The sequence below is a fragment of the Lissotriton vulgaris genome, chromosome 10 (assembly GCF_964263255.1).
Source record: "Lissotriton vulgaris chromosome 10, aLisVul1.2, whole genome shotgun sequence".
Classification (NCBI taxonomy): domain Eukaryota; kingdom Metazoa; phylum Chordata; class Amphibia; order Caudata; family Salamandridae; genus Lissotriton; species Lissotriton vulgaris.
In genome coordinates, this window is record NC_141698.1 from 506,654,226 (window position 1) to 506,679,912 (window position 25,687).

The window sequence follows — 25,687 nt, forward strand, 5'->3', positions numbered from 1 at the left end:
ACTGAAAGTTTAAAGATTGTGAAGTTTAACTGTGTCTAATGAATTGAACTAAAATTAAAAAGTTGAAAGTAAAAAAAACGTAAAGTTTCTTACTTCTCGGTGTAGTTTTGCAGCTTTTAGACTTTCTGGATTCACCATGCTGTGCATTATTCCACCATCTTGTGGTTGGGTCCAGAATTGTAGTCTTTTCTCTCTTTTTTTTTTGGGTGGCCCAGGTGGGCATTGACATACCACCATTTGGTGTCCTTCGTGACGTCGATCTGCTTCCTCTGGAAGCTCCCACCTTTGGTCGCCATCTTCGGATTCTTTTTCTTGTCTTGTGTTAGTCTTTTTCAGTTTTAATCCCTTTCCTCCTGTCATCTTTTTGGCGGAGGAGGGTGGGTTCGCTAGTGAATCCAGAAAGTCTTCAAGTTGCAAAACTACACTGACAGGTAAGAAACTATACGTTTTGCAGCGTGAATCTTTCTGGATTCACTATGCTGTGCATAGACTTTGTAGTGGTTTGTCCTAATTGCGGTGGCTGGATGGAAGATGAGCACTGGTTACTGAATATGTGTTGTAAGACCTTCAGTCCTACTTGCGCTTCTTTGTTCATTTGGATATCTACACAGTAGTGATTAGTGAACGTGTGCACTGAAGACCATGTTGCATCTTGGCAAATGTCTTGTATTGGTGTGTGAGCTAGAAACGCAATTGTTGCTCCCTTCTTCCTAGTTGAGTGAGCATGAGCTGCTCCTTGTAACAGTTGACCTGCTTGCTTGTGGCATAGTTGAATGGTATGTGCAATCCATCGTGCAATGGTATTTGTGGTAACTGGTCGTCCCAAAATACTGTTGGCAAGGGAAACAAAGATTTGCTTTGTCTTTCTGCACTCCTTTGTCCTTTCTATATAGTACATCATAGCCTTCCTGGGGTCCAGTGTGTGCAGCGCCCTTTCTGTGCTTGTGGTTGGTTTTTTGAAAAAAATAGGTATTTGGATTGTTTGGTTGATGTGGAACTGAGACACCACCTTTGGCATGAAGTGTGGGTCTGTTCTCATTACAGCCCTATCACTGTGTATCTGCAGGTAGGGCTCTCTAAGTGTTAATACTTGCAACCCACTTACTCTTCGTAGTGATGTGATAGCCACTAAGAAGACCGTCTTTAGCGTGAGCATGTGCAGTATAGCCTTGTGAATTGGCTCAAATGGTGCCTTCCTCAACTGAGTTAGCACTACATTCAGGTTCCATGCTGGTGCTGGCATTCTGTTTGGAGGTGCGATTCTTTTTGCTCCTTCTAGAAATCTTTTTACTACTTGGGAGGTGAAGAAACTTTCCCTGTTTCTCCTCTTGTGTAAGCCACTATTGCCGCTAAGTGCACCCTTAGGGATGTGTAGCTTAGTTTACTTTGTAGTAGATGTGTTACGTTTTTTAGTATTGTTGATTCCTTTGCAGTTTCTCCCTAATGCCCCATTCAGAGAATCTATTCCACTTTGCTATGTAGCATTTCCTTGTGGTATATCTTCTTGCCTCCCTGAGCACAGCCATTGTGCTGGCACAGGTAGTTTGAGGTGTGCAAACTCTAGGTCAGGGGTCCCCAAACCGGTATCCCCATTGAGATACATGTAGTTATTTTAAAAATCTGGCATGGATACGGCCCTCAAGGACCGGTTTGGAGACCCCTGCTCTAGGTGCAAGATCTAGGTCTTAATGAGCCATGCCGCTAGGCTGAGGCTCTCTGGCTCTGGGTGAAGCACCCTTCTGTTATGCATTGTGAACAGGTCCCTTCTTTTGGGGAAACTGTGTGCTGCTGCCTGTGCCATTTCTACTATTTGTGAGAACCATGATTGTCTGGCCCACTGAGGTGCTATTAGTATCAGCGACATGTCTCTAATCCTGCATATGCTGAGTACCCTGTGTATCAGTGGTATCAGAGGAAAAGCGTATGCAAATGTCTTTGACCAGCTTATCCATAGGGCATTCCCTTGTGACCGATGGTATGGCTGTCTGGATGCGAAGTTTTGGCATTCTGCATTTTGGTGTGTTGCAAATAGGTCTATTTGCGGTGTACCCCACTTCCGGAATACCTTCTCTATTTCCTGTTGGTTGATCTCCCATTCGTGGGATGCTGACGTCTGCCTGCTGAGTCTGTCTGCTTCCACATTGTCCTTCGCTGGGAGATTGCTAGTAGGTCTATTTCCAGTGGAATGGCCCATGTCCATATTTCCTGTGCTAGCCCTGATAGTGCTACTAATTGTGTTCCTCCTTGTTGGTTGATGTAGAACATGGTTGTAGTGTTGTCTGTTTGGATCAACAACCTGTTTCCGTACAGCTCCTTCTGAAAATCTTTTAAGGCTAGGAACACAGTTTTTAGTTCTAGCTGGTTGATGTGTCTGACCGTATCTTGCTGCGACCATAGTCCCCTCACCTTGAGTTTGTTCATGTGCGTGCCCCAACCCAGCTGGGAGGTGTCCGTTGTGATGGTCACTGTTGGAGTTGGTTGTGTGAATGGTTTCCCCTGTGATATGTTTTCCTTGTTCCACCACGCTATTTCCTGATGCACTGCGTGTTTATTTTATTTATTTTAAAAAGTTTTATATTGTGACAACCACTAGATCTTCCCAACTCCCTGTTGCCTGTGACCATCGCTGCTGTATCTATTCCTGGAATGGTCTCATGTGGAGTCGAATATTTGGGACTAGGTGACTGCATGACCCCATCATCCCCTATCAGCTTGCTCACCGTCCTCACTGTCAGAACTTGCCCCTTGCGGTACAGACGTGTTTCCTTCAGTATCACCAATGTTCTCTTCCTGCTGGGAACACTTTGGCCTGTATGGTGTCGATCTCCGCCCCTAAGAATATCTTGATCTGCTACGGTTCTGTTGACAATTTTTTTCCAATGGATTGAGAAACCCAGTTGGGTCAGTGTTTGTAAGACTTGCTGTAGGTGTTTGCAGTGGCTGTACAAACTTGCCTTTACGAGCCAGTTGTCAAGATAGGGGTATATGTGTATTCCTTGCCTTCGTAGGTGTGCTGCGACAGCAGCTAGGCATTTTGTAAACACACTTGGTGCGGATTTGAACCCGAATGCCAGTACTGTGAATTGGTAGTGAGTTTGGTTGATCACAAGCCTTGGTAGACGTTTGTGCTTATGTTTATGCTTTTTGGGGATGTGCAAGTGCGCGTCCTTTAAAATCTAGTTGCCATATAATCCCCTTGTTGTATTTGTGGCATTACCGCTTGTAGGGCAGTCATTTTGAATCTTTGAGTCCTTATGAATTTGTTCAAGAACCTTAGATTTAGAATAGGTTGTAGTATTTCATCCACTTTTGGCACGAGGAAGTAAGTGTAGTAAACCCTCTTGTTCCTTTGGTTGTGCTGCACTATTTCTATCACCTCCTTGCTGAGCAGTTCCTGCGCCTCTAGTCGCTAGAGCGAAAGTTCTTTAGCTGACTGTGCCTTGTTTCTTGGTTTTCTGTTTGGAGGTTGTTTTTCTAGCTCTATACAGTATCCATATGGTATGATGTTTAGTATCCCTTTGTCTGTTGTGACCTTCCTCCACTCCTGGATGAAAATGAGGTGTTGTTAGGGTGGACATTTGCTTTATTTTGAAGTCTCTTGGGGGTAGGCTGGTGGCCTCCTCTCCGTGTCTGGCCCCGTCCGTTTGAGCGCCCTCGAAAGGACTGTGCTCCCATGGACCTTGCTGTCTCGTTGTCCTTTGTGAGCTGGGTTAACTTGTCAAACTGGTGTGCCAAAAAATTGTTCAGCATTAAAAAGGAGTGTTCAGGATGTTGTTCTACACCTCTGGCTTGAAACCTGAAATTCTAAGCCTTGTGTGTCTTCTCTCGGTCACTCTGATCATCTGCTAGACGTGTCCGCAGCATCCTAGGTCGATTTTAAACATGTATTTGCCATGTTCTTGCCTTCTTCTACCAGGTGAGCAGCCCTTTGTTGGTACTGATCTGGTAGATGCTTCAGGAGTTGCCCCACTTCCTCCCAGTGCTGGTATGCGTGCCTGTTGATCAGGGCGTTGGAGTTGCGATGCGCCATTAAATTGCTGCACTCCGTTCCACCTTCCTCCCTACGAGGTCCATCCTTCTACTCTCCTTGTCTGGAGGTAGTCCGGCATTTGTGGGTACATTGGCCCTTTTCCTAGCCGTTGCTGTGATAATGGAATCGGCTGGCCCTGACCCCTGGATATAAGCAGGGTCCTTTGAGAAATGCTTATACTTTTTCTCCGTCCTTGGAGTTACTGCTTTGCATACTGCTGGTTCTTTAAAGGCATCCCTTCCCTGGTTCAGCACACTAGGGAGCATGGGCAGGAACTGGCTCCTGGTTTGTTGAGGCAGCAGAGTTTCCAGGAGGAAACATGCCTTGGGCTTCTCTTCCTCCAGTTTCACCCCATATGTCTGTGCAGTCTTTTGGATGACCAAATTGTAGATTCCTATGTCATCTGGCAGTTAAGGCCTCAAAGGGTAGGTGTATACTCCTTCTGGCAATTCGGCGACGAGGTCATGCCACTCCAAGTCTTGTGCCTCCAAGGAAGTCGAGTCCTGGTAGGTCTGCTGATCCTCGTCGTCTTCGCTCTCAAAATAATATACTTCCTCCTTCTGTTCCTCGACCGGTTCAGGCGTTTTCGGCAGTTCGTCATCCTTGTCGTCTCTTTCGACTTTGAGGGCGGACTTCGGCGGGATAGTGTACTGGCTCATCCTTTCGTTGAAGTCCTTTTTTCGCAGCAGGATGCTCGCCAGTTCTGCCTCGAGCCTCCTCTACCTTCCCTCCCATCTCTGCGGCCTGTTCGGCTTCGAGATTGTGCGCTTCGATTCGAGGTAGTCGACGTTGAAGTAGTTGTTGGCCATTCTTTCCTCAGCGCCGGGGTGTCCTTTGCCAGGGCATCCTTCGACGACCTTGATTTTTCGAAGGCTTTCGCTATCTGGGAGCCCTTTTCGAAAGATCCATTGGGCTGCTTGTCCTTGGGTGCAGTTGTCTTCGCTGAGAGTTTCGGTGGCAATGTTCTCTTCGAGCACTTCGCTTCACTCCTAAGAGTGTCGCTTGAGGACTTGGCTTCGAGTGTCTGGGGGTCGACGACTCACTTACCTCCTTCAAAGTCTTTTTTGGAACTTCAATGACTGTGCAGTCCTCCGGTCCCTCTGCGATGTTTTCCTCCTCTCCACTGGAGAGGTCCAAGTCTCGGAGCGATGGACGTGGCCCCTGCGCCTGCATGGTGTGGTTCGACCATCTCTGCCTCTCTCTTACTCTGAGGGTCTAGGGTGTGAATGCCGGGCACGCGTTGCAGTCCTCGCTGTTGTGGTTGAGCGGCAGGCAGAGGTTGCAGACTGGATGCTGGTCCTTCTGGACGTATTTATGGTGACAATTGTGCAAAAGCTGAAAGGTGTTTTGCCCATTCCGTCGCTCAGGGAGCCCTACGAGCGCATTCTCCATTGAACGTAGAGATTTCGGTAGAAAACCTTCTCCCTCGTCGTCCTGGTTACCTGACCTGTAGTTGGTGGTCTTGAAAAGTTTTAATTTAGTTGATTTTCTTTCGTCCACATGGGCCACAAAAAAAAAACTACAATTCCGGACCCAACCACTAGATGGCAGAATAAAGCACAGCATAGTGTCAGGATCTGAATGCACAACAGTAAAGCGCCTGCCTGATCTATAAGGACTACGAGTCTCAGATGACCATGCGACCCGGTATCGGATTCTGTTCTTCGTCAGGTACTGTAGCGGTGCGGCTGCCCGTTATCTCCGGTGCTGTGGTGCTTTGCCGATATTTCGCGAAGACACGGACACCCTCTGCATCTTCCGCTGGTGTTGGAACACACAGCGAAATCAGCGCTCTGAGTCGGGTGACTCGGTTGCTTTAGGGTCTTGTGGTGCTTTGCTGGTCTCCTGCAATTTACGCGAAGACACAGACCCCTTCAGACTAAGTTTCTTGGACCTATGAGGAGTGGGTCAGCTGATGCGCTCCTCCATTGCTGTGGTGCTTCGCTGCGGTTTAGCGAAGACACGGTCACCGGGTGTTTGTTCTCCGAGGGAAAAGGAGAGAAGGCGTTGGGGAATCCTGATTCGCCTGTTTGCTTTGTTTTGGGGAGATTATTAATTTCCGTTTGGCGCAGTGAGGAAGTCTTTTCCACAAAGGCTGATGCCTCTCATCAGACGCTATCTACCGAAGAGCCCAGGAACACTTGACTCATTTCGGTTAGCGGTAGGTGACAGGAGACGCGTATTGTAGCTGTGGAACTTGCTCTTTTCATATATGACCTGCTCTTTCTTTTGGGGCTCTGGTGCTATGAACATTGAATTTTGACCGGCTCTTCTGTGACGGAACAGAAGGGGAGCGGTCCTTTGTACTTTGGGTAGGCTGAGTGACATTTTATGAAGGGGACGCTGGCTTTCATCTTTAGTGGTTTCTGGTAGAGTAACCAGGTATGTATCAAGTTAGGCCCCACCAGTACGTTAGGTAAGCACGGTAGTTGAAATAGAGAAGATAACCGGTGCTTGTGTATTATAGGTTGCCTTCCAGAAGTGCCACAATAGGAGAGGCCCCAGGGTCATACCTAGTCGTTCCACGCGGAGTCATTCACCCAGGTGTATGGAAATCCACAGGGGAATCAGGAGACTAGGGAGGGGTCACTGGCCTTTGTTAACGGGTTGTTCTTTGTCGTTTCAGATTGCCTCAGCCGTGCTGCACCATCCCGGCCCCTCCTTTTTCCCTCGCCTGATCACCTCTAAGCTCGGGGTACATATACTAACCGAGCTTGGGGAGATCTGGAGGTGGACCCATTAGAGCATCACCCGGATCCCGAGGAGCATCGAGATTCTCTGACACATAGTAAATACAGAAAGATTCACGCTGCAAAATGGAATTGTAGTAACCCAACATGAGAAAAATGTCCAAGCACAAGTAAACTGAGGAATGATCACCTCTTACTTTTCCCATCCTAGGACAAACGTAGCCACTATATAATACGACTAAGAGATTGAATCATACCTACTAGGGCAGAGCGTGTAGCAATGTACTTCTTGCCCAGTAATGTTGTCAATGGAGGAATTTAAGACTAGGTTTAAAAGGTAAGCATCCCCCATTCGTAACAGTATCCAGAGTCAGCATTGTAGTAGAAGATCACTACTAATCTGGTTTGGCAAACAACAGTCACTGTACTATACATTTTAAAAGATTGTACTTATCTCTGTTGTATCTATCATAAAAAGACAGAAATAAATCAGCTAGAATATTCTTGTTTAGGAGAAAGTGTTTAGCCTGGAGAAGCAACATATTCCTCCTACAGGAACCCCCTTTTCCATCCTGTAAAGCTTTTCTTAATCTTCCATGGCCAGCTCCTCTTCTACCACATAACACCTTCCCCCTACAATCAATATATCAGTTCCTCAAGGTGGAGTTCAAGCCTCTAGCTCCAAATTTTGTAAAAAGTGATTAATTTTTTAAGTACTTTTTAGCCTTCTCTTCTGAGCCCCTTCATGGAAAATTAGAGCACAGAGATTCCTCTTTTGGGAGAATATTAATTTTTGAAAGAACACAGTGACTTTCATTTAGGTTTTATACTCCTATTGTGCCTCATCGGTTTTTTTTAAATCACCTGAACGGTCGGTACCCACAACCTCCCCCATTATCAGAAAAAAACATCTGATGCTCGTCGTTTCTGAGGGTCTAGACAGCCTAACAGACCTCACCTATGTAAAGGCAGTACAAAATACTTCAAACCAGACTGAGGTGAAGATTTGACGAAAAAGATCACCTCATGCTTGTAAACTTCCAGGCTGATGGTGGAAAAAATAATTGCAAAGTTTCACATTAAAATAACAAGATACACGCAAAATCAAATCAAATCTGAAAGTATCAGTGCTACTCATTTAAATGTGGATTAGTAAAAAGTCAGTTGCCTGTGGGTAGAATTATTATTCCATCCATGAGCAATCAAATACAGTTTCTACAGTGCAATAAAATAAAAATGCTAAGATATTCTCCAACACCAAGCAACATAATGCTCTACATGTATTCAGGTCTATGAACCTTAACTATTTTAATTGAAAAAGAAATCTAAAAAGTACAGTACCTGATTTGACTTTTTTGTTGTTTCCTTATCTTGAGATGTTAAGCTGGTTTGAAATGATCTAGTTCTGTTGTCTAACACAGATCCTACATGTGACATATACTGTGGCCTCAGAGTGTCAGGCAACACTGTGTTCAGTGGTTTTGCAATGCTTTCAACACTTGTCCTTTTCTCAATGGTTAAGTTTTGTAATGTCTTCTCAACATTCTTCGAATAAGTTGCTAAAGGCCCTGTCCTGCTCTTCTGCACTCCTTTCAATTCCAGGTTTGACTGTTCTATTTTCCCATAATTTGATTTATCAAATGTTGGTTGTGCAGCATTTTCAGAAACTCCAAAAGATTTCTGGCTTAATTCTTTGGTAGCCTCGTCATTAGGGTTCATTTTGGTGCTTATTGAAACTCTACTAACTTCTGGAGAGTTTACATGTTCCAAATTAGACCTTTGTGGTGACTTGATAGATTGGAAATATTTTTGCATTCCTAGGAAGGCACTCATTTTATGATCGTTCACATTTGTCAGGCTCCACAAACTTTTTGTCCCAGTGGCTTCCATTTCTTTACAGTGGGGGTTTTGAATTTTCAGGGATGATTCTTCCTCTTTAATTGTCACAGCTGCAAATACAAGGCAATTGTAATTTATTACACTGAAGAAAAAAGGTAAACGAAGATGCATGTAGTTACAGGTTCATGTCTTTTAATGTATGTGCAGGGTACCAATTCAACAATTTGAACTCCTTTTTAACAGCATGCACATTGGGTGGCAAACATTTGTAAAGCAATTCATCAAAACAATAGCACTCTCTCTAAACCCTCCACTAATAACCATCCCCAACATCTGGCATCCACAGCAATCTTATTTCAAATAATGGTTTAGCTATAAACATACAATAACATAATTGTGCAACAGAGACCGTGAACACGGACATAGCTCCTAACACAAGTGAAAACGCGCAGGGAGCTGAAATGAATGAGAGAACATAAAAAACATGATTTCAAAGGCCTATTTGCCTGGATATTGTTGAATTTAATCTTTTGATCTAGTACAACACATTTTCAATTGAGGGTAGCTGATTTAATTCTCAAGATTACTCTTTTCTGTCATCAAGGGTTTAACGACCCAAGTTAATAGAATTCTTTAGATACAACACCCCATTTTCTAAGAAGAAACCAAGGATGTGATACCAAGGAACATACTCATGTTCTCAATGGAGACCAAAACAGATGATCTTGAGAAAACTCCAGAAACATGAGATCTGGAATAGGAGCATAGCTTTCAAACATTACCTGGTTTGGGAATCGGAGAGATGTGCGCTTCTGCATGGCTCCCAAAATAGAACCGTAGGCATACTTGCCAACATTTTAGTAAAGGAAAGTGGGGGATTTAAATAAAAAAAATAATCAGGAGAATACATTTTCCCCATTGACTTCTACTGAAGCAGAGGAGATTTCAGGCAGGAGATAGCCAAAATAAATACATTTTTGGCATTAAAAAAAACAATTTAGAGTCACTTGCCTGAATCACCTATTTTGGCATGTATGCGAATGTCACAAAGGAATTCAGCAGTGTGACCAAACAGGAAGAAAGATTTGGTTGAAAAAGTGTGTAAAACTAGGCAGTGAAAAAATCACGGTATGGCCCATATTTATTTTCTGTTTTTTTTTCAATTCACGATATGCGATTAATTATTATGGGTAGGTTTACTAACGGCTGAGCTACTGAGCTCTATCTCAATTTGAGAAGCGACATGCCTTATACACATTTGGTCTTCCACCAGACAACTCTCCTGTCCAATCGTACACTGGGCTTTATGAAAAGGCATACAATTCTTCCCTCTTTTTCAAATCAGGATATCAGATACATTTGATGCAGTTGTCTATTGTAGAAATGTCAGCCTCCAGGATGCCTGACTAAAATACTTTGCTAGCACTGCTTCAGTTTCTAAATATCCCATAGTGTGAAATACCCCACTTTGTTATCGACAGTCAGTTGCTCTCCACATTTAAATGGCCTCTCAAATTATTTTCTTATACCATCATATTTGTACCTGTCCTCTCCAGTTTCGCCACAAGCACCCACAACTGTTTTCTTAGAGAGTGACTACAGTGATTCTACGTACACCATCAAGGGTATGCTGTATAACATACGAAACTACTTTTCAATGTGAGTTTTTAGAATCATAGTTCATTGTTACCTACATCAGTTAATAAGTCCTTTAGTCTATGTTTCCACCTGAACCTCCTATATATTGCCCTCAAATTCTATGAGCACCAATCAATACCTGGAAACTAATTGAGCTTAAGCCACGGTTAGATCCACTAATGTATGTGTCAGTCATGCTCCTGCAAATGTGTTCTATTCTCTACTAACTTCTCTTAGGATTAAAAAAAAAAATTGCCCACTAACTGGGGACAAAGGCCTTCACATATCTAGAAGGCCCAGATCCTGCATTCTTCTTTACAGCTTAACAACCCCAGCTTTGGAAAAGGTTCTAGCTTTCTTATTCACATCTAGGCATCTCAAACCAATTGTAGGTTTTTGTGAAGATTACCTACAACCTGTAAATCCTTCTAACTTAAAAAAACAAGCTGCAAAGGAGATGACTTGATGAACAAGTCGCTGCACACCATCATTTAGGAGCTGGCATTTATATAGTGTAACAAAATGAGGTACACTGTGCAGAAAGTCCAGACGACCCTTATTGGCTTACAGGGCTTAGATTAACAATCCCAAATGCTCTCTTTGTGGTAGTGTGGGTGAGCAGTTTAGTTTATCAGAGGGCAGTGTTAAGCAGGAGTTGTACACACAGTCAATAACTGAGACGCACACTAAAGAAGAAACTCAAGACCAATTTAGAAAAATAACTTTTTAATAGAATTTTAGACACCAAATTTATCGGAATAAGGCAAGTACTTCAAATTTTACAGTAAAACAGTACAAAATGACAGATGTCATATCTGAGGCATGAGCCTCAGTAAAGAGAATGTTATCCTATAGGAAAAGATATGCTGCATAGGTACACATAAAAACGACTTACAGGACTGTTGTTCTGGATTTAAGGTAAGTAGGGACCAAGGCCAAGGTCCAAGAGAGCACCATGAGTTCAAGTTTACCGGCCCTGGGGTGTTCGGATATAGAGGTGCTTTACGCAGAGGTAGCCTCGAACGCTGTAAGAAAAAGTCTGCAAAGGGGAACTGAAGGACCAGTCTGGAAGAACCCAAAGGGGGGCTCAGCTCTTGAGTGTCTCAGGACCACGGAGACAATGTTGGTTTACATGTGCACGGGCTGGGGAGTACGGCGAGTAGATGAGTTTGAGGCTCTCAGGGTTCTTGGTGTACCTGCAGAAGACGGAAAAGAAACAAAGCAGGGCTCCTCTCAGTGTGGAGCTGTACTCTCTCAGAGTTCCTCGACGTGCAGGTACATTTTGGTGGCGGTGGTGTCCCGACTGAACACATGAAGATTTGGTGCTTGCAACTGGCTCGGTACCTCAGGTATTGGTGCGAGTCGGCTCCTGGGCTCCTGTCATCTCCAAACCTGGCTGGGACACACAAATGACCTAAAGCACAAATACCTCTTGCTGGGGTGCTGCTCCCTCGGTGGGCCCAAGAGTTACAGTAGGCAGCTGCATTTGGTGACTTCTGGTGCAGAGAACTGGCTCCCCCACTCTAAAGGAGATGCTGCGGGTCCAGGAAGTGCTTGGCAGGCCTCCAAGGGTTTGGGGAGGCTGTTCCACTACTGGATGACGGAAGTACAGCAGTCAGGCAGAGTTATGAGCCAAGTAGATGCTGGTCCGACCATCGCTGCATCCACTTCACCTTCAAGAACCCATCACGCAGCACCATAGTCAACAGATGCTTTGCCGATGCTAGAGCAAAGTCACCGAAGACCAGCTAGCCACCACCCTCGCCCAGAGCCCACCCGCCGACCCCACCGACCCCGACACCGTAACCTCAGACACTGGATCAACGACTGTGCCGACACCCTCAACCCGCTCAAGATGCCCCCCCAACAGCCACACCAGAAAGAAAGCCAGCTGGGTTCTCCGAAGAGCTCCAGACTTCCAAGCAAACCTGCCGAAAGTGGGAGAAGAAATGGATCAATCAACGAACACCAGAAAGCTACGCAACCCACAAGAACGCCACACGCAGACACCACCACCGCATCAAATCCCATAAAAGGGTCTCCTTCAAAGACCGCCTAGACAACAACACACACAACAGCAAAGAGCTCTTCAACATTGTGAAGGAAATCTCCAAACCCAGCTCCAACACCAACAACATCCCACCGTCGCAAGACCTGTGCGACTCACTGGCCACCTTCTTCCACCGCAAGATCACAGATATCCAGGACAGCCTCAACGCCGCGACCACCCCAGCAACCATCGAGACCCCGTCCCCCACGACGACCACCATCCGCACCAACCGCCTACTCTCCTGAACCAACATCAACGACGACGATACCATCAAGATAATGAACACCATCCACTCCGGATCCCCGTCAGACCCCTGCCCACACCACATCTTCAACAAAGCCAGCACCACCATCGCACCACACCTCCGGAAAACCATCAACGTCTCCTTTGAGACCATGAACTTTCCGGAGAGCTGGAAACACGCTGAGATCCACGCATTACTCAAGAAACCCAAAGCGGACCCCAAGGACCTCAAGAACGTCCGACCCATCTCTCTGCTCCCATTCCTGGCGAAGGTCATCAAGAAAACAGTCAACAAACAACTGACCAGCTTCCTCGAGGAGAACAGCATCCAAGACCTGTTTCAGTCCGGATTGCACAGCAACCACAGCACCAATACCACCGGCATCGCTGCCACCGATGACATTAGGATCCTGCTAGACAACGGAGAAAGCGTGACACTCATCCTCCTGGACCTGTCAGCAGCCTTCGACACGGTCTGCCACCGCACCCTACGCACACGCCTCCACGACGCCGGGATCCAAGAGAAAGCACTGGACTAGACCACCTCCTTCCTCTCCGGCAGAACACAGAGCGTCTACCTCCCCGCCTTCCACTCCAAAGCCACTGAGATCATCTGCGGCGTACCCCAGGGCTCATCCCAACGCTGTTCAACATCTACATGGCACTGCTTGCCCACGTCGCCCGACTGCACGACCTCAACATCATCTCCTACGCCGACGACACCCAGCTGATCCTCTCCCTCACCAAAGACCCCCACACCGCCAAAGCCAACCTCCACAAAGGAATGAAGGCCGTCGCAGAATGGATGAGGAACAGCCAACTGAAACTGAACTCTGACAAGACGGAGTTCCTCATCCTCGGATCCACCCTCTCGGCTTGGGGTGACTCTTGGTGGCCGACTGCACTAGGAACAGCTCCAGCCCCACCGACCACGCACGCAACCTAGGGGTCATCCTCGACTCATCCCTCTCCATGACTAAGCAATCAACGAAGTCTCCTCCTTCTGCTTCAACACCCTCCGCATGCTCCGCAGGATCTACAAGTGGATCCCAACCGAAACTAGAAGGATGGTCATCCAAGGTCCTCGTCAGCAGCAGACAGGACTATGGAAACGCCCTCTACGCAGGAGCCTCGGCCAAACTCCTGAAACGGCTCCAAAGCATCCAGAAAGCCTCCGTACGCCTGATCCTCAACATCCCCTGCCGCAGCCACATCAAACCATACCTAAGAGACCTGCACTGGCTCCCTGTCAACAAGAGGATAACCTTCAAACTCCTCACCCACGCACACAAGGCGCTCCACAACACCGGACCAGCGTACCACAACAGCCGACTCCGCTTCTACACCCCCCCCCCCCGCCAGCGCCGCTCCGCAGACCGCGCCCTCGCCACTGTCCCCCGCTTCCGAAGAGTGACCGCCGGCGGCAGATCATTGTCACAACTCACCACCAAGACATGGAACACCCTCCCGATCTTCCTACGGCAGACCCAAGACATAATTACCTTCAGAGGACTCCTCAAGACCTGGCTTTTTGAACAGCAGCATCCCCTACCCTAGCTAGCGCCTAGAGACCCTCACGGGTATGTAGTGCGTTTACAAATGCTATGATTGATTGATTGATTGATCCATAGTTCTCACATCTTCGACTCTTCTTTGGCTTCAAGCAGACAAATCTGAGTTCCTGGTGTCAGGGGCCACCTAAACACTAAGGATAATGAAGGTAGTAGCGAGTGGGCTGCTTACCCTTGGGGCCTTTACAGCCCCTACATGACCACTTCTTGTGGGGAGTGGGCATAACACTGTCCCAGAGTTCCTAATGCACCAAAAGCGAAAAGGTGGAACCCTTTTTCCGTGGAGCACATCAGGTAGCCCATCGTACGGGTGTTACTAGCCTGTTGCTGTAACGTTTGCACTTGCATAGCTACTTTCTCATCTATCCTGGTGCCAAATTGGCCTTAGGTCTGGGGGAAACCGGTGTTGCATATCAAAGTCTGCAGAGGCTTGAAGCCCTTAGCCTCGATATGCTAAATTACTAGACATTTTGCTGAAGGAGTTGTGACCACCTTCCTCCAGAGCAGGCATTGTTTCTGGCCTCAGAGATCAGAGGCAGGGGGTCCCTAAACATGTCTGTGGTAGCAGGCTGGTCAATGTCAGTCAGTCAGGACATTCACACTAGATAGTGGTAGGTTTTTCAGGGGGCACCTCGAAGGTGCCCTCTCGGTGCATGCTATAATAAAGTTTGTGCTGTCACAGTACAGATTTATTAAGACAAGGTGTTTGATACCAAACACCATCGGTTTCAGTAAGCAACCATGTAGCTGGGGAACTCATTAGACTAGTGCTCAGTACGTATACTTAAGATGGCTTCCCTGTTCACTTGTACCATCTAGCAATTATATTAGGCAGCACAGGGGCATATCTGCTCATGCAGATATGCCCTCACGTTTAGTACAGTGCACACTGCCTTAGGGCAACAAGGCCTGCTGTAGGGGTGACTCACATATAACACATTAAGTGGCTTTGGCATGGCACACAGTGAGTGTGCCATGCGGTGTTTTCACTCATGGTTTGCACCATAACACGCAGTCTGCAATGTCAGCCCAGGCCAGCAGACCCAGGACTGGGGATTGGCTATTCAACTACCAGGCAACTCTGAGCCGTCCCCCCACACCAGCCCAGGCCCCTTAAGGCCTTGCTGGGTGCACCCCAAATCCTTCTCCTCCATCTTGTGAGTTGCAGCCTCCCTGTGCCCCCGATTGCAGTGAGAAGAGTCCAGGAAGTGGTAAGGAGGCAGACTAGTGCTGTCTCTTCCTCAAAACAAAAGTTTAAAAAAAACAATTTTCCCTTTCTGTGATTTCTGTCTTTGCCTGTGGTTGTTACAGTTTAAAAATTGTAGTTTTAAACTGCCTGTGATTTGATATTTTATCACCTGTTTTGGGTTTTAAACTTGTGTTTTTTCCTGCCCATGATTGCTTCCATTTAACGTGTTGAATTGTGGGATTTGCAGTCCAAACTCTGTAGTTTTTCCCTCTCATTGCAGATGACTTAGTTTTCCCTCCAAATTTCTCCTTTGCTCGGTGCTAAGACCTGTATGTTAAAACAGTGCACCCCCAGCCACCATTTTGTGTTCACAAGCCAGTGAAACCAGCCCCCTGCCTCCCTCCCCAGCAACAGGGATATTCTACATCAGAGGGTGCTTCTGTGAGCTGTTTAAACTGTGTTTACTAGGGACTGTGCACTTCGTTTTTTGGCTAGTAGAGGGAGTAAAGTTTTATTCAAACAGTATTGTTAGATTTAAAGATAGTTAGGCCTTTACCTGCAGAAATCCAAAGTGTGGATTGAGCCTGTCTGTCTCCTAGGAGTTTCTGAACAGGAAAAGCAGCTTCCAACTCCCTGGCCAGCAAACCTTGTCGCTGGGGCCTTATATAGTCTGATATTGTTTGGTACATGTGTACACGGATTGGTGGTTGTATCTGATGTTTCTATTGGATTAGGGTTAGGGTCCTCATTGGTTGGGTATTTGAGTGTTCTGATTGGTTTCTGGGTCTGTGATTCAATCAATGGAGGGATGGGACTAGGGCTAGGTTTAGGATTTCTATTGGATTTCTATGGGAAGTAGGGACTAGGGGTTCCTGTGTTATTGATTGTTGGGACGAGGGACTAGGGCTAGGGTTAGACTTTTAATTAGAAGTAGCGATTAGGGCTTCTGATGTAATTGGTTGCTGGACTGGTTGTGGGACTAAGAGTAGGGTTAGGCTTTCTATCGGAAGTAGGGACAAGGGCTTCTTGTGCCATTACAAGGTGTATGTTAATCAGTCTTTTTACTGTGGCCCATGTTCCATGCGGTTTTATTTCTCACTTTAATTTCAGACAAGCTTATATATATAATGAATGAAGAATGTTCAATATTTACATTGTGATCAACTTATATTGATTGAGCAGGCCCATGGGACCGAAATACTGTTTTCCCTTGTTATATTCAAATTTATATGAAGTACTGAAATATATAATTTAATCTCTTCCTTTACTTTAAATCCCCCCCCCCTGTTTTTGATTTATCCTTTATCCCCTTCGATGCTCATGACGAGCTCAGCTCGTCATGAGGCACGGTGCTCGTGTGCTCATGACGAGCTGAGCTCGTCATGACCACACCCAGTTCTATTATGGCCCAGCACAGGAGAAGAATATCTCAAGCATCGATGAGGTTATCACGAATTTACAGAGGTGGAGGTCTTTCTGCTTCGTGTAACTCTTTTGCTCTTATAATCCTTTACCGTACTAGGGGACGGAGGATTGGCGGATGCCGGAGCTTGCTCCCCTTGACCCCCCTGTTCACCTGCGAGGACCACGGACTGGGGACATGGCCGCTTTGAGGGGCCCAGGAGGTAAGGGGCGGTGCCAGTGAAAACGGCTCAGTGGGCCCCGAGGCTGCATTGACTGTGTGGTGGCACTTAAAATGGCGACCTTTTCCCTGTAAAGGGCCTCTGGACGACGGGGCAAGCGGCAGCCTGGCGGCACATTGCTGGGCGTGTTACACCCTGGAGCGAGGCCAAATGGGTGCAGCAGCGGGGCAGATGGATGGACTTGGGGCTGCAGACTGAGCGCTGCAACGCAGTAACGGGCAGCGGACCTCTGCTTGCCCTCCCGTGCAAGACCGCGGTGAGTCGGGGTCACCCCTGCCTGGAGGAAAACGGGAAGAGCTTTGTGAGGGCGTCAGCGGGCTGAGGGCAGGGTTTTCCTTGGCAACACCACTGTTTGACTCTACACGCCGCTCTGGACCCGGGAGAGCGTAGACGGCGGGCCTTGACTGTTGTTGCCCACTCGGGGACTGCGATGGAGCGGCTGGGTCTGCCTGCCTTGTGGTGAGAGGCAGCCATTAGGGACTACACGGAGTGAAGAGGGACGGATATCGGATTCCCCGGACCTGGGTGCTGATCCTTAGAACAGATCGGAGGGTGCCGGGGGCTCTGCAACGCAGCATCGGAGTGCGCTGACAGCTGCAGCCATGGGCAAGCCTCGGGGAAGGAAGGAAAAAAGGAAGGAGACCCGCCGCCCTCGAACGCTGAATACCCGCCTCAGGAGAATAGGGGAGAGCGGGAATTGCCTCAAGATCCGGGGCTTCAACTCCAACTGGATGAAATATTGACGGCCATTGCGGACTCTCGAGTCGCCCTTCAGCAGGACATTGCGCAGATGGCGACGGGACTGGGTTTGCTGCGAGCGGACCACTCAAAACTCTGACCGGGTGAACAAAACTGAAACTAAGCTTCAGGAGATTGGACCGGCACAGACCGCTCTATCTGCGATGATGGCGGGCGTCCTGCATCGCCTAACGGTGCTGGAACGGCGGGCGGAAGATGCGGAAGGCAGAAATAGGCGGAATAACATTCGCGAGGTGGGGCTGCCATAAAAAGATTGAAGGGTCGGACATGGTGAACTACTTAGAAACTTGGCTTAAAACTGTTGTGGCCCCCTGAGGGGCTTTCGAGCTTTTACACCTTGGAGCGGGCGCATCGAGTCCCAGCTAAGCCTCCGTTACAGGGGCGTCCACCGCGGCCGTTGGTGGCGCAGCTCCTGCACTTTAAAGACCCCGACTTGCTCCTTTGGAGGGCCCGTAGCAATGGCCCTTTTCAGGTTGACAACAGCAGTGTTACTCTCTTCCCGGACTACTCGCTGGACACACAGCGGCGCCGCCTGTCCTTCCAAGCTGTTAAGAAAGAATTGCGTGCAGAAGGGATTCAGTACTCTTTGTTCTTCCTGGCCATGTTGCGAATCATGCTGGACGTAAAGACACACTTCTATGACACGCCGGAGGAATCATGGGACTGGCTGGAGTCTTACAGGGCTGGCAAGGATGGCCAGGAAGCGGAAGCGTGGGAAATGGCCAGTGACTCTCAGCCTCGCAGATCACAACGGTTGCGAGACCGAAGACGAGGTCTACGGAAACCATTGACCTCGCAGACGGCAATAGAGCGCAGGGGAGCACTGGAAGCATTGACAGCGATCTCCGGCGAACTGCTGAGGGCCTTGTCAACGGCTTCAGAACTTGGAAGTGACAAGGGACGATCGGAGGCGGAGTCCTCTGCGTCGGACGATGCTCGTTTACCGCTGGTTACCCCTGGAACTGTGGACAGACTGCTGGATGAGTAGACTTTGTGCGCTCTATGGGACTGGGAGCTCTGTCCTGGTTAGATGTGCTGCAATGATTGTCTCTGATGGGGGTTCTTGTGGTGCATTGGATGAGTGGAAGGCTGTGAAACTGGGCCAGGATTGACTAGGGTTGGAGTAGCGACAGTATTTGCGGGGGGCTTCTGGGAGAGGTTGCATTTCTAGGGGATTCTGGGGCGGGCACTGGTTGCGATTCTGGTTTATTGTAGCTTGTTTCCTAGGCTCTATCCAACCCCCACCGGATGGTACTAGTTAGTTTGCCTTAGCTTCGCACGAGGCGAGTAGTTGCAGTAGTTTGGATGGGATTCACTATGTTGGTGCCCGTTCTTGGGGGGGAGAAAATGTATTGGGTGAGGTGGGGTTGTTTGGGGATGGGACTGGTCTATTTGGGGGAATTTGCTTGCTGATAAGCTTAATCGAGAAAGTGGAGCTATTGAGTGTTGTACATTTGCATGGTGGTGCCACCACCTGGCAACCAGACAGGGGGGGTGGGGTGGGGGGGGGACTATTTTGTGTGGTTTTTGCATCACTTATGGGTCCGTCACCTTATGTGAAATGCGTGACCTGGAATGTTCGGGGATGGCACTCCATGCAGCGTAGACGCAGGGTCCACTCCTTTGGTACGTAGGGGCGCACAGGTGGCTTTCCTACAGGAGACACATTTGACTAGGGCTGAGGGGCTTGCACTGCAGCGCAGATGGCGAGGACAGCTTTATTACACCACTTACTCAGCCTTTGCATGGGGGTTCTGATCTGGATTAGGATTGGAGTCCCCTTTCAAATGATTGATCAATTGATAGACCCTGCTGGCCGCTATGTTGCGGTTAGAGGCCGCCTTTATGGGCGTGAGGTGACCCTCTGCTTATTATCTGCCCTCGCGAATTATTTCACGACGCCAGTATTGATGGGGGGAGACTTTAACTCAGTTGTCGACGTCACCATGGACAGATCCCATCCTCTACTACCCACGGCTCCGATTATTAGATTGGCCAAGGTTCTGGCCCAATGGCAAGATAACTGGAGACTGACTACTCTTATTTCTCAGCCCTGCATGACCTGCACGTGCGGTTGGACGCCATTTTGTGTAGTACCGGCTTGGTATCACTGGCGGCTAGCAGCGAGTACTTAACGCGTACCATATCGGATCATAATCTGTTGTTGGTAACCTTCTGTTGGGTGGCGGAGCGCCCTAGGGTCCCGACTTGGAGATTGCGTCCGGAGATGTTGGAGGACCAGGTCTTTCGCGCGGAGCTGGGAGATCGGGTAGAGCACTACTTTGCGGAGAATGCAGGCTCTGCTACGACGACGGCCCTAGAATGGGATGCCTTCAAAGTGGTGGTCCGTGGGATCAGTATTGCCAAATGGGTGGGAGTCAGGAAGCGGCTACTGCAGGAAATCGAGGCGGGCGAACTGGCCCTACGAGACGCTGAGAGAGCTCATTGTGATGGCTTGGGGACACGCGACACGGTTCAATCCCGAAAGAGGCGGTAGCGGAGGTGCTAGAGCGCTTACGGTGCTTTGATTATAGAGCTTACTTGGCTCGTGCGCATGCGGAACGGGACAAAGTAGGTATGTTACTGGCTTGGCTGGCTGACACCGCTCCTCGATGCGTACCTATCTTGGTGTTAACCTCGTCTTCGGGACGCTTGGAACATACGCAACATCGAATTAATGACAGATTTAGATCTTTTTATGCGAGTCTCTACAACAGCCAATTACAGACTGGCGAGGTAGATACTCAGGCGTTTCTGGAGGGCCTGGAGCTACCCGCAATTGAGGAGGAGGAAGCGGAGGTTCTTGGTCAGGATATTACATTGGCTGAAATACGCTGTGCCATTAAGCAATTGGCGCGCAACAAAACACTGGGAAGCGATGGTTTGCCTATTGAATTCTATCTAACGTATATTGACCTCCTGGCTCCCAGATTATTGGTGATGTACAAGGAGGCTAGACAAAAAGGGATACTGCCGTCTTCTATTAGGGAAGCCATTATTGTTCCGCACCTCAAGCCAGGGAAACCTCCGACGGACCCGGCCGCGTACAGGCCTCTATCTATGCTCATCACTTACTATAAAATACTGAGCCAAGTGCTGGCCACTAGACTACTCCCCTTTATGACGCGGTTGGTGCATCCTGACCAAGCCGGCTTTATTCCGACGCGCAATACCGCCAGTAGCATACGTCGGTTGATAGGGATATTGGATGGAGGCTGTGGAATGGAGGGGCAAGCGATGGTCCTTTCAGTAGATATTGCTAAGGCGTTCGACAGTCTGAAATGGCCTATCTTTTCTCAGTCATGACAGCCTTCGGGCTTGGAGCCGGTTATGTCCGTTGGACTGAAATACTGTACTCGTCGGCGACTGCCAGGGTTCGTGTTGGTAGTGTTGTTTCCTCCTGTTATCCGGTGGGGCACTGTTGTTTGCCCTTGCGGTAGAGCCATTGGCCGAGCGCGCTAGGATGGGGGGGGTTACCGTGGCCTGCGGCTCCTCGACCAAGCGCACTATATTTCGCTTAATGCGGACGACCTCTTAATGTTTTTGGGAGATGCGGGGGAGGCCCTGAACGGGGCGAGCTCTATCCTGGACCGTTTAAGGGACATATCGGGTGTGCGGGTTAACTGGGCGAAGCCCTGCGTGTTCCCGGTGTCTCGTTCGTACATGCGACCCGCCCGCACTACCGCTCGATCTGGCATGGGAACCTAGGTGCCTCCCATACTTGGGAACACAGGTGTATCATGCTGAGGAGGATCTCCTTGAAGGGTAACATCGGTAGAGCAATGAGAGGCCTGAGGGGTAGCATGAGGTTCTGGGGGACCCAGCCACTGTCAGTGGCAGGTCGTGTGGCGCTACTAAAGATGGTGGTGCTTCCTCGCCTCTTATACTTCTTCCAGACCCTACCGATACGGATACCAGTTGTTTTTTTCCAACAACTCCGTTCCGCGGTGGGCAGCTTTATCTGGGGTGCATGTCGGCGCAGGGTGGAGCTGGATACATTGATGTGGCCGAGAGCTGAAGGGGGCCTTGATGCCCAGGATTTTGAATTGTACTATTTGGCTGCGCAATTCCAACTTTTCTTACTCAGGCGGTGGCGTTGGATTTTCGGGGGCCGGGGCGGGGGGGGCAGTCCGTACCGGAGGTGCCGTGGCATGTTTTGTCCTTCGTGATCCTGCAACAGCGGCTGAGGACTGCTGATTTATCGCTGGTGGAGGGGACCCTAAGGCATTGTTGCAAATGGTTCCACAATAGAATTGGGGTACTGCGCCCTTACGCTCCCGAGATACCGCTGGGCATGTGTACGGCGTTGCAACATGGTGGGGATTGGTCCGGCCTTGCGGAATGGGAGGCGCTGGGCCAGCAGATGGTGGACAACCTGTATGCAGAAGGCGAACTATTACCCTATAGTACGTTGCAGGAGACCTTTGGTCTTCCACGTGGCCATTTCCTGATACACGCGGCACTGATCGCCGCCATACAGAAGCACTGGGGTGCTGGCCTCTCAGAACCACCTACAAGCGGAGCGTGTCAATACGTAGTGATGGCAACAGGCACATATAAGGCGGTTACCTGCCTATATAAACGAATGCTAGGAGAGGGGCTCAACTCGCTACAAAAGGTACGGGAGCAATGGGCGACGGGCTTAGATAAGGCAATACCCGACGCAGCCTGGTCGCAGATACTTAAAAGAGCATGGAAGAGTACCAGGAACGCTAGGTTCCAGCTGATCCAATTTTTCATATTACATAGGGCATACCTCACGCCAGCTAAAATTATTCAGTATTTCCGGATCGACACTGCAAACTGCCCCCGGTGCCAGCTGCAGGGTGCAGACCTGAGCCACATGCTGTGGGACTGTCCGCAGTTGGGAACATATTGGGAGAAGATACCTGAGTTTCTCTGTAGAGTAACTGAGCAACAGATTGCTATGGATAAAGGAGCTTGCCTATTACACTGGTTTGCACACACTAGCAAAAATAAGATAACTAGCAAGTTTATAGACCTGGGACTCCTGGCCAAGAGGGAAATTACGTCCAACTGGAAGGCGATAGCTGGCCCTAGCTATACTAGATGGAAGGCGGCATTGCTTATTTGGGCGGGCAGCGAGAGTTCAGTTCAATTGCAGCAGGCTCATAGATCCCATAGCGATGGGGCGATGGAGGCGGCGCGGGAGTGGGAGGCCTTGGTGATGGAGCTCCGGACGTCAGACTCAGACACAGGCTCGGACTCCGGCGCGTTAACGGAGGAGGAACATTAACAGGCGACTTCCTCTGGTCTTAGGGAGATTAGCGTGGGAGATGATCCCCGACTTCCAAGTGGTTGCGGTGATTATTAGTATTATTGATGCGATGATCTGCACACATTCCACACACTAGGGTAGTATTTAATGTTATGTTATGTTAAAATCAATTTATAAAGCGCTCGTACGCCCGTGGGCTTCATTAATAACACTCACTATTTTAGATAACAGCGCCAGCGGCAGGGGGTTGGGAGTAGATCGATTTGGAGGGTGGTCCTGCATGAGTAGCTGAATGATGACCTAGAGCCCTGGTTTCCGGTGCGATGCTATGCTGATTGAGGGGGCTTGACATTGCAGCGGCGGGCCTTGAATAGGGACCATGTGCCTTGTTGATTTGCTGGGTTATTGTAGAGTCTTTTTTCATTATGGAATTTCGGACACTTTGTACTTATGATGGTCCTCCCTCATGTTTTTTTTTTTTTGAAACAATAAAAAGATTTTTTTTAAAATCAAAAAAAAAAATAATAAAATCAGTGTAGAGTCTTTTTAGAGCAGGTGGCACAGGCTCTTAAAAGACCCTTCTCTTTTCCAGACATTCAAGGATGTAGATGAGAAATAGATTACCAAATTCTAAAATCCACACGAAACAGAAAGAAAAGCAGCTTCTACAAAGTTGGAAATCCAGAGTTTGAGCAGAGCTCAAAGGAGACTCCCTAGCACAACGTGCCGGTAGAAAATCTGAGGGGCAAAAGGTTCTCTCAGGAGGGTTCTAGAGGATGAGTGGCTCTGATTGGCTAAGGGAAAAGTTTGGTTCTTTTATACATAACAAAGATTATGGGTTGCAAAAGGGAAATGGGCCTAGGCCTTTATTCAGTTAGCTATACTGCTAACCATTGATTTTTTATACACCGGAGACTCCCGTCTCGACGACGGGGAAATGATTCAGGTATGTGAATCTTTGAAAGCTCGAATACTGGAGTAAATTTTTTATATATATTACCTACTGGCAGTTGCCAGTAGGTAGTTATAGTTAGGACCTATTATCCATAGGAAATCTGCAACATTCTATTTGGAATAACTTAGGCGCCGGTTGATGAATCTGCATGACATTTTCCAAACTTTAATCGATTTACAAAAGGGGGTGGTGATGAACAGAGTGTCTGAATTGAGCAGACCACTCTTACCCAGTCCAAAGATCAGGGCTTGATCCATCACCGTTATTTATCTCACTGCCCCATCCCAGCTCAGAACCTGGCTATATGCAAATCAGTCTGTCCCTGGCCCAGTGCATCATGGGAACAGGGCAGACTAAACTACCAAGCCAATTCTTTACCAGAAAGGAGACAAGCTACCGGGGAACGGTTTCTGGCATTTCAGCCTCTTCGGCCCGGCTTGCTTGAATCCCGATGGAGCAGTGAGAAAGGGACTCATGTCTGAGTATACCCTGCCACACCTATAGTGGCCAAAATCGATTTACAAAAGGGGGTGGTGATGAACAGAGTGTCTGAATTGAGCAGACCACTCTTACCCAGTTCAAGCAAACCGGGCCGAAGACGGCTGTAATGCCAGAAACCGGTCCCCGGGAGCTTGTTTCCTTCCCAGTGTAAGAATTGGCTTTTGTAGTTTGGTTTGCCCTGTTCCCATCATGCACTGGGACAGGAACAGACTAATTTGCATACAGCCAGGTTCTGAAACTGGGATGGTGCAGTGAGCTAAAAAACGGTGTTGGATCTAGCCCTGATCTCTTGACTGGGTGAGAGCTTTCTGCTTAATTCAGAGACTCTGTCCCTCACCACCCCTTGTTGTAAATATTTTTGTCCACCCTAAGCGTGGAAGGGTATTCTCAGATGTGAGACCCTTGCTCAATGCACCATCAGGATTCAAGCAAACCGGGCCGAAGACGGCTGTAATGCCAGAAACCGGTCCCCGGGAGCTTGTTTCCTTCCCAGTGTAAGAATTGGCTTTTGTAGTTTGGTTTGCCCTGTTCCCATCATGCACTGGGACAGGAACAGACTAATTTGCATACAGCCAGGTTCTGAAACTGGGATGGTGCAGTGAGCTAAAAAACGGTGTTGGATCTAGCCCTGATCTCTTGACTGGGTGAGAGCTTTCTGCTTAATTCAGAGACTCTGTCCCTCACCACCCCTTGTTGTAAATATTTTTGTCCACCCTAAGCGTGGAAGGGTATTCTCAGATGTGAGACCCTTGCTCAATGCACCATCAGGATTCAAGCAAACCGGGCCGAAGACGGCTGTAATGCCAGAAACCGGTCCCCGGGAGCTTGTTTCCTTCCCAGTGTAAGAATTGGCTTTTGTAGTTTGGTTTGCCCTGTTCCCATCATGCACTGGGACAGGAACAGACTAATTTGCATACAGCCAGGTTCTGAAACTGGGATGGTGCAGTGAGCTAAAAAACGGTGTTGGATCTAGCCCTGATCTCTTGACTGGGTGAGAGCTTTCTGCTTAATTCAGAGACTCTGTCCCTCACCACCCCTTGTTGTAAATATTTTTGTCCACCCTAAGCGTGGAAGGGTATTCTCAGATGTGAGACCCTTGCTCAATGCACCATCAGGATTCAAGCAAACCGGGCCGATGACGGCTGTAATGCCAGAAACCGGTCCCCGGGAGCTTGTTTCCTTCCCAGTGTAAGAATTGGCTTTTGTAGTTTGGTTTGCCCTGTTCCCATCATGCACTGGGACAGGAACAGACTAATTTGCATACAGCCAGGTTCTGAAACTGGGATGGTGCAGTGAGCTAAAAAACGGTGTTGGATCTAGCCCTGATCTCTTGACTGGGT

General features: G+C 48.3%; 1 protein-coding gene across 1 annotated transcript in view; it reads right to left on the minus strand.

Moving 5' to 3' along the window:
- The window catches only part of ATF7IP2 (activating transcription factor 7 interacting protein 2), a 280,782-nt gene that overhangs the window by 42,316 nt on the left and 212,779 nt on the right, over nucleotides 1-25,687 (minus strand). Inside the window, exon 10 of the mRNA XM_086941363.1 lies at nucleotides 8,062-8,669. Coding sequence (XP_086797489.1) covers nucleotides 8,062-8,669 — 608 coding nt within the window. The remainder of the gene's footprint in view (nucleotides 1-8,061; nucleotides 8,670-25,687) is intronic.